The 9,533-nt window shown below is 42.6% G+C and overlaps 1 protein-coding gene and 1 long non-coding RNA gene across 2 annotated transcripts; both read right to left on the bottom strand.

The window, feature by feature from the left end:
- Positions 1 to 2,360: 2,360 nt before the first annotated feature.
- LOC112286096 (cytochrome P450 78A4) lies at positions 2,361 to 4,623 on the bottom strand. The gene is made up of 2 exons (XM_024527671.3): positions 3,531 to 4,623; positions 2,361 to 3,337 (listed from the first exon to the last, which is right to left on the bottom strand). The coding sequence occupies exons 1-2, from the start codon at positions 4,542 to 4,544 to the stop codon at positions 2,699 to 2,701; spliced, it is 1,653 nt and encodes a 550-aa protein (XP_024383439.1). The 5' UTR covers positions 4,545 to 4,623; the 3' UTR covers positions 2,361 to 2,698.
- Positions 4,516 to 5,397, bottom strand: LOC141045727 (uncharacterized). Its single transcript, XR_012218102.2, has 2 exons — positions 5,256 to 5,397; positions 4,516 to 5,074 (listed from the first exon to the last, which is right to left on the bottom strand). It is a non-coding gene; the product is annotated as an uncharacterized LOC141045727 (long non-coding RNA).
- Between the last annotated feature and the right edge of the window lie 4,136 nt (positions 5,398 to 9,533).

Genomic DNA, 9,533 nt, shown 5'->3' with positions numbered 1-9,533 from the left:
TTAAGAAGTGGGACAAATCTTAAATGGGAAAACATTCAAATAGCTCTAGATTGCATAAAGTAATTAAATAGAACTTTAGAATACCACAATGTGACTTGATAGTTAATAATAGATGTTTAGAGAAAAATAGTAGTTTTATTATATAATACTTTTAACTCTGCCTGCATGGATACTAGAAGTTAAGTTGTCTTGTTGTATGTTGTTTCATTCTATTAATACAATGGATAAACTCTTTTTTGTGTTAAAAAATTAACAATATATATATATATATTTATTTATTTATTTATTTATTTATTTATATACATACATACATATATGTCTGTAAGTTAAAAGATACTGTATTCATTCAAGCATCAACAATTGTCAATTGCTGTCTCAAAATTCTTCACTGCCAAGCTTCCAGTATTTTATATAGACATGATTCTAAAAATGAGAACATGAAGATGGGCCTTGTTGAGGAAGGTCAAGATGGATGTCTACATGAATGGATGAATGTGGAGATGATTTATCCAGTCATGAGTCAGGTGGAACTGATTACTATCCCTGCCACGGCCGATCCTTGCCAGCCTGCCAGTAACCCCAACCCAGACAATAAAAGTAAGCGAACGGAAAAAAGGAGACAGAGCCTGATGAGAAGGAGAGAGAGAGAGAGAGAAGGTCCAAGCGGTACCACGAGCAGCAGCACAAGAGCAAGCCAGGAAGAGGCAGAAGATGAAGAAGAAGAAGCGGCGGCAGCGCCAGAAAACCAGCCGCTTGTCTGCCTTGTTTTGGTCTGCCTTGTGGTCTGCCTGTCGTCCTGCCAATGTCTGCTCCTCCTCCTCGTTGTTGTTGTTGCTGGTGTTGCTGTGGGTTGAACCATATTTGATTGACGGCACGAAGGGACACTCTCTCTTTGCGGCATGATCCTGCACTGCCACCCTTCCCATGCCACAGCTTCTTATTTAACAGTCACTCAGCCAAAAATAAGAATAATAATAGACCCGAAAAGAAGAAATATTGGAGCTTCAGGAAAGAGGATCAACTAGGGTATTGCAAAGAATGATGATTGATTAGGTGAGCTGAAACCAAGTACAATATTTATATACCATTCTTCTTCTTTTTACTCTTTTTTGTAAACATCAAATAAACACTTTATCATTTTAGAGATGAAAGTATGTTTAAGAATTGAAAAAAGTGTATTAATAATTATATATATATATATATATATACATGAATGAGAGGGTTAAGTGGTTAAATGAAACTACAGTCAGAGACTCAAATGTTGTATGATAAACTGAAATGTTAACGCTGGAATGTGTTTCATAGTTCCAACTTCATAGCCGAACAAAGTATGCTTCTGTAGTGCTACTCTTGTCACAAATTATTCATGATAATAGTTTTATTAATTACTTACAGGTGAGAAACCTCATGTAGAAAAAACTGAAACCAATATTTATCCATGCAAAGGATCAAAATGCTCAGTGCAACCAACACACACACACACACACATATATATATATATATATATACCATTGGATCCCTGTCAATTCTTTGGTAAACAGTTATGAATCTGTAGAATTTTCTCATGTCAACGGGTTCTGACTTTTAGAACAACAGATCCAATGGTATATATATATATATATATATATATATTTGTGAACTTGACACCTACGTAAATAGCACCAGAACCTAATAAGGCGGGACCCACTCCGCCGCCAAGAATTGAAAGCGGAGACACAGGGGTTTGATAGCGGCCAGCCTAGGCAGCCATTCCATCATTCTGACAACAATAGCATGCCGCTTTTCAGCTTCGGATTAGTACATTATCAGTGCCACTCTGTCGTGGTGTAGCTGCAGCGGTCCTAACTTTACTGTGGCACACGCTCCCTACATCATAACTGAGCGATACTTAACAACCTATTCTGTGTCAAAACTAAATTTTCACTGAAAGTTGGGAGGGCACATCCACACCCCGCAGCAATCAGATTCAAGACAGTCTTACAATTATAATCATATCTGTCCATATCTCCTCTGTGCCTTCTGTTGCTGCTAAAGTGTTGTTGAATTACTCTGCTCTGATATCGAAGACGCGTTGGTTAATTATAGCCCAGCTACATTCTGGCCATGCTATTCTCACTAGGAATAGTACTGCTACTATGGCTGGAACAGTTGAATACAGCCAATGTTTGAGGATTGTTTAACTTCTAGCTGGTTGTGACAACTGAGGGGATTTAAAGGGGGGGGGGGGTTTCGCCTTGCGAGTGTGAGCTAATCCTGCCTATGTGACGACATCATGTATCACATAGAAAAAAAAGCACAATGCAAGGCACGACAATTTGAAATATAGATGAGTACATGATCCGCGTCAACATCGACAAGTCTTATCATGAAGTAATCTGTTTTATAACTTTTGTTTTGTTTTTGTCTTGAAAAGTTAGTCTCATATTGACGACCAACAACTGAAACATGGAAGATGAAAAGATCCAAAATTGTGGAAAGCTCTAACTCTCCCTCAAAAAAATGATGTTTAAATGCAAATGATATCCGCGATGTAATTAAGCACTTAACAGTCACTAGCTTCCGATTTGCCTTCGCAACACTTCAATATTGCCTTCAATCTTGCATGAGGAGGAATCCGAACCCCCAGAATGCGTCGACAGATTTTTCTCTTAGACTTTGAAAACGATACATTCCTGCCTCTACCTAGCTGCAGTTAGCTTTAGCCCGATGTGGATACTCGGCGACTAGTAGCAACGGACTGCAGTGGGTTCACCATCTCTGAAGACAGCTTCAATACCTCGGTAAGGTCCACTTCGCACACTGGTGCCGGGGTCCATTCGAAGTTGTGCAACAGCTGCGCCACCCACAGGTGCACAGTGGCTAATCCGAGTGCACGCCCTGGACAGACACGACGGCCAGCCCCGAAAGGAGCCAGGCGAAGATCGTTGCCACGGACATCCACATCCTGGCCACCATGAGAAGGCAGAAATCTCTCGGGAGAGAATACACTCGGATTAGCCCACACTTCAGGATCGTGGGTGATTGCCCACATGTTTACCATTGCTGTCGTGCCCGCAGGAATTGTGTGTCCAGCTACGCAAACATCTTGAACTGATAGCCTTGCCCATGAGAGGAGGGGACCGGGAGGATGCAGACGGAGAGTTTCTTTGACCACGGCCTTTAGGTAGGGTAATCTGGAAAGCATATTTTCAAAAGATGCGCAGTTGCAGATACCAGTGGGAAAAACGGAGTCCAGCTCGAATTGAACCTTGCGCTGAATTTCGGGGTGCAGCACCATTTCCGCCATAATCCACTCGGTCAGGATAGCGGTGGTATCAGTTCCTCTAAATATCATCTCCTGAAAAGGTGAGGCACACAAGGTTATGATTTTGAGGTTATCGGTGCCGACGAGATCAAGGTTGGTAAGAGACCTCCGAGACAGTGCATTGTGAACCAAATTTTAGAGCACAATGCCACAGAAATAGAAAATTTATCAAAACTCTCACATACGTCAAGCAGAGAAGTACAGCTCGTGAGCAAATGTCACTCACCCAAAGCACAGCGATCATATCCTCGTCGGCAAGCTGCTCATCACCTTTCAAGGAGAGCAAGACGTCTACAAAATCAGTTTCACGCCTCTCGTCAGCGCCCACACGAGAGTTATTTTCATTGCGGTGTTCATCAATGATTTTCTGAACAAATGTTCTGACTCTGGGAACGAGATCAGCGCATCTTTGATGTATCTTCTGTGCGTCCAGAAACTTCAGGGCTGGCAAGTGATCAGCCCAATTGAAAGCACCAAGCAAATCAAATCCTTCATCCACCATGGCCCTCAACTGGGTTGCCTCCTCAGATCCAGTGACGAAGTCATACCGCCGCCCAAACACACTACGCATGATATTGTTCAGGGACGCTCTTTGCAGGTGACCACGAATCTGGACGCTGCCCAATACGAGAAGGTCATTCTCAATAGATTGTAGCATGAACTCAGATTCAGCAACACGCGAATCCTCGTGCTCAGCAATCCTCTTGGGCGAAAACAAATGGTTGGCTGCAATTCGTCTTAAACTTCGCCAGTATTTCCCATGAGAAGCAAACCCAATGGCGCGTGAGAACATGAGCTGATCAGCGGACTGCTTCAGCGGCCGGTCGGCGAAACCCGCACTATGCAAAATCTCACGGGCAGTATCGGGTTGACTAGCAATCACCACACGGGTCTCTCCTAGGCTTAAAGCCATCAGCGGCATAGCTTTGTAGGCTACAGCAAGCTGAGCGAGACGCCTGTGGGCCAATCCACCCATATCCAACAGGGAACCGATGATGGGAAACCCTCGAGGCCCGGGGATGGTTCTCTTACCTCTCAAACGTCCCCATGACGAACCTCCGGGAGAAATCCAACAAACGAATATAGCACAAGCACTTATCACACCCAATACGAGCATAATCACCAGCCCGTTGAGGTTTGTATATCCCGCCGCCTCCTCCAGCGAGGATCTTCCCTGCTTGGCCAGCAAGGGCACAGCAAACCACCACCACCCTCCGACTTGAGTGGGAGCTGAATCCATCTTCTAAATAGCAGAGGAGACACCGAGAAGATGCAGGATAGATCCCCGACCCGGACACCTACGCAATTCTTAAGACTACCGACTCATGTACGAGGAAGTTTCGTAGTAAAACAAAACTCGAGAGGAGACTTCGATCAAAGTGTGATGTCTCACACAACAAAGTTTATCCACACTCGACAACTCTGATGAACCCCGCGGAGCATACGAAACTATCCACCGAACCAAGAACGGTTGAGGATTCAGGACAGTAGAAAAATTTAAGCACAGAATCTTGAAGAAACTGAAAATAGGTTAAGATAACCTCGAAACCCCTAAACCCTGGAGAATGTTCGTAAAGTCCGAGACAAAGAATGTGCACCGACAGCGCTTCGACACTCGCATCAAGCAGGCCCTCAAAGTCAATTAGTTTCACTATAGATTATGCTCTCCGGCCCATCAAGTGTCTGGTCCAGCGCATCGTTCACGACACAAGAAGAAACACGGCTCCTCGTCTTTCGGCCCTCTCAAAAACAAGCTTTACGCATTGAAGCCTGTGAAGACCCACACACAGTCTACGTTACAAGATTAGGAAACGCAGCTGAAAACAGCTAGTGAATCGCGAATGAGGAGGGAGAGACAGATTATATCACTATTCGCGGAGGCAACCTGGGATGAGACGAAGACACCGGAGCCTCAAAACACAATGTTGTTGGAGCAACTTGTGAGAAATACCTGCGTTCCGTGCATGCTGAACCACGATCCAAGTGAAGAAGTAGGATTGTAAGCAGACGAGGAGATTGTGAGAGAGGAGTTGATGACACACAGTGGTCAATGAGGATGAAGTGGGGCATTTAAAACTAGGAAACTTCGTACAACCTTATGAAGTGAAAAAAAAGTACACTGAAACTTACTCTGAGACTATTAGCAGAGTTTTCTAAGTGTTAATTTAGGTAATTATCATTTTTTAAGTATACTTGAATCTTTTAGGATTTCTTAGAGTAGTTACTTTTCCTGAATTCAAAAATGGTTCGAAATGAGCACTACTCGTGGCCACTGCTATATAAGAAATGATAATCAAACGGCGGCTAACAAAATTACAGTTCTGGTTGGGCTATTATAAGGGGTATTTATACTTAGAGGGAGAGTCGCTACTTTTAAATCCTTTAATTGGCTGAAATCAGCCTAATCTTGTAATACTTAGCCCCATTCATTGAAAGCAATAGTAAATTTGACATGGAGAGAGGGATACAAACAGACACATTACTTCCCAGCAGCAGCAGTTTCTCATGATTGCTTGCAGCAATTCTTACATAGAGCATAACAATTGCATGACAAAAATTATAATAAAATAATAAAATACTGGAAGGCTTTAAACTACTACTCCTTGTAGAAGAATCCTGCTCTTAAACCATTCATTGTGCATGTGGAAAGCCAGTTGCAAGATCCATGAGGGAGGTCATTGTACTCTAACCGAAGGGTCCGAATTGGATATATATATATATTTATATTTATTCATACATACAGACATTTGAGTTTGAAGAGGGTTAGTACAATGATCAACTTTGGGATTAATTGTGGTGTTACCAGCTAAGGAAACTTTTTTAATCAGGTACAAAAGGGTTCAAATCACAGTACATTTGTCAAGAAAAACAAGAAAAATGCAAACTAATCGAGTACTTTGGATCTTGTAGAGGGCAACCTTGATCTTTTCTCCCTCATGATCTTTCCTCCACTAACCTTGTCTTGATATTCAAGTCCCATGAAAGGACCCAATGATCCAAAGAAATTATTATTATTATTCTTAAAAAAAATAAGGCAACTGTCAAATAATTGCAAAACGTTTTTGCATTATAATGAACAGTAACATTTGGAATTTGTAGCTTCTCTTGTCAAGTCCCAGCACTAGCCCACACCTGGTACCTAGCTTGCACTGTGATCTACACACATAAAATGTTAAGTTGTTGCATCAAATTTATCAAAAATGATAATTATAATTTATGAGCAGTTTGACATGGTCAAAGATTAAAGATTTTTAGGGTTGTAAAAATTGTTGCCAGCTGGGTACGTATTGCGCGACAGCGGCCCAGACCACATTCTTTTTAACATTTTTTGGCCCCTCAGACTTGTCACTTCAACCCTCGAGAAAATCCAAGCTTGGCAGAGAGGCCAAGCCTTTCATCAGAGAAACTGGCAGAGCTACATTCTTTTCAATGTCTAAAACTACCAAATGACTCCGAAACCAATATGAGTCCCACATCTTTGACTTCTTCTCCTTGTTAACCCCAAATTCCTCGACAACACTGACTAAAAAAAAAAAACTTGTTTGCAAAATCTAATCCTGTCCAATAATTAGGGCTGACGTGGTTGGGTAATGTCCGAGACTGGTACGTGGCGTTCGACCCAACAGCACCCGCGCTTTACGCAACGGTATAATAAGTCCATCTTCACTCTGCTCTATCTTTAGAGATAAATTAGGTTTAAGCTCACTCCGAGGTCAATACAGGGAATTACTCTCTCCAAATATTCAGGTCGTTTACCACTTTGCTTGCTTTGACGACAGTCAATTCTATGAACTCAAAGAAGTTTTTTTTTCTATTTCTTTTTCTTTCATAAGTTATTTTCTTTGCCGAAATGCAAGGAATTAAAGCTCCTCGCGCACAGAAATTGGGAGGCTCCATAATCTGTGATTGCATATCCGTAGGAATTTAAATATCAGGATTGTAGGAAAAATAGGATGGACAGTGAGAGGAAAAGAAAAAGAAGGGTATTAGTTCCATGCTAGAACTTGAGAGATCCCATGGAAAGCCCTGAGAGGTAGGATTTCAAAAAGTTCAGTTATTGTTCAGCTGTAGGGAACATCATTCTCTGTCTCCCAGCCAGTGTTTTTTGGTTCCCAATCCTGTTCATTCATTCATTCATTCATTCATTCTAGTGCTCACAATTCCACCTTCTCTGCATACTGCAGCTCATGAATGGCATCCTCACAGAGGGAGCTCTCTGGTCGCATAACCCGGCCCGGCCTGCGGTACTTGTGTGTGAGTTGTAGGCATGTGTCGAGGTCCAGAAGAGAGAGAGAGTGAGAGATATTGTGGAAGATTGTGTGCAGATGTGTTTGGCAGAGTTGGAAGGGAGGAGGAAGGCGAAGGGGCCTGGAGGTGTGATCTTTGGCAGATACCAGTTGGCACGGCAGTAGAGTTGCCTTGAGCCAAGTGAAAGGCAAAACCCTAATGTTATACTCTCACTGCACCCGACTGCTGTAGGATCTTCATTCTGTACTCGACCGGAACGTGTCCTAAGAGACCAGTAAAAGAAATGTATGTATGTATGTATATTCTTGTGAGTCTGTGCACTTTTGCATACATCTCAGTATTGATTTGAATTATTGCTGGAATTTTATAACGTGTACTGTCTGTATCTTTAGTTGGCTGTGTTGATACCAAGCATGGTGTGGTAGTCCCCCCAATTTATTGTCCAAAAATATATTGGGTATATATTTGACTTGGTGTGGAGGAGAGAAGATCAACCAGATCCGTCTTTTAATGAGACATGGAAGATCAGAAATGTTAGATACTGCTTGGAATTTTATAGTTATTTTTTTATTATTTTAACCCCTTTTTTTGTTTTATTATTTTCCATTCGCACATATTTCATAATATATACGTATCTTCGAACTTGGCGTAGACAAATCTTCAAATATATTAATCAACTGTTATTAAAATGAGTAAACTATGATGATATCTTAACGACATTTCTAGTGAACTTTCGTCTTCAGAAATTCCATTTAGGTGCTACATGCTACTGTTTCAAGTCATTCAAAAAACCTGATGAAGTGTTTCTCAAATGTAGACCTTTAAACACTTTTGAAGGTATGATGAAATTATACATCAATCCCCAATAGTTCAAGAATTTCTTAGAAGCTTTCGGCTGAAAACTTCCATACTGAGTCTTTGAAATTTATGTTGAATCTATCATAGTTTAATGCAGCGCACCAAGTTATATTTGGCATTTGTTCCATGCCAGACCCACATTTTCATTTTGCCGAAGTTTTGCAGTCCATAATTAATTCTCCTTCGTGTGTCGGATTTCGTGAGAAGAGTGAGTCAGATTTCGTGAAAAGAGTGAGTCAGATTTCGCTTCCCATTGTCGATGCCTTCATTGGAAACCACCAAGTGGGGCAAGATGAAGTCTCCGGCGTGCCAGCTCGTCACACCACTCGAGCTCTGCCCTTTTCCCGAACAAGGAAAACGAAAAAAGTCTGACGAGCCTGATTGAGGAAAAATGGTTGGGAGGCGGATTCAGTTGTCGTCAGTGGCAGAGCCGCTGGGTCTCTCCGTAACCGAAATATTCTTCAAGAACCAAGCTTCCTCTCCAACTGACAAATTAATACAGCGTGGTTGCAAGTGTGAGCAGCTCGTCAGAGGCGTCGCAGCAGCTTGCTCTATGGCCCACTTTACGGAGCTCGAAGCCAAGGCATAACCACCTCGCTCATGGTTTGCTAATTTCGGGCCATAAAATTGAGGTGCGCATAAATGCACAAAGTGGGTATTGCTAAGAGCCACGTTCGCTTGCAATGGACAAAGGGGATTGCAACTGGACACGCCAAGCTCCACCGCAGTGGGTGGCGCAGTTATGCAGTGGTATAAGATTGGCATCCAATCTTTGAATCAGGCCCTAAATAAGCAGGTTTTCTTCTTCCTAATCCGAGTTACCCAACTACACCTCCTCGCTTCTCCTGCCTGTCCGCGGGGTGTGTGACTGCCCTCCTAATTGTCGTCGCCCGCTGCTGCTGCCATCCGCGTCCTTCTCAGTTTTGTTAAAGCTCAAAAGATCTCGTTATCAATGTGTTTGCCAAATTTATGTCTCGGTGTTGCGGGAGAGCTCGTTTCTGGTTGCCGTAGATCTCTCCAGATGTTAGGGTAACGCCGCAACAATCCAGCCTTTGGCTTCTTGCGGCCGTGATTTGGCGGGCGCTCTTGAATCTCGGTCCTATCTCCAGCACGAGTGCTCACG

The sequence above is a fragment of the Physcomitrium patens genome, chromosome 8 (genome assembly GCF_059467195.1).
Source record: "Physcomitrium patens ecotype Gransden chromosome 8, ASM5946719v1, whole genome shotgun sequence".
Lineage (NCBI taxonomy): Eukaryota > Viridiplantae > Streptophyta > Bryopsida > Funariales > Funariaceae > Physcomitrium > Physcomitrium patens.
This window is presented reverse-complemented; position numbering and strand designations above follow the sequence as displayed.

What these genes read in the sequence shown, in the direction of transcription:
- LOC112286096 (XM_024527671.3), bottom strand. Translation starts at nt 4,544, where the DNA reads ATGGATTCAGCTCCCACTCAAGTCGGAGGGTGGTGGTGGTTTGCTGTG. An exon ending in ATATGATCGCTGTGCTTTGG is followed by an intron (nt 3,338 to 3,530) that starts GTGAGTGACATT and finishes TCACCTTTTCAG; the next exon opens with GAGATGATATTTAGAGGAAC.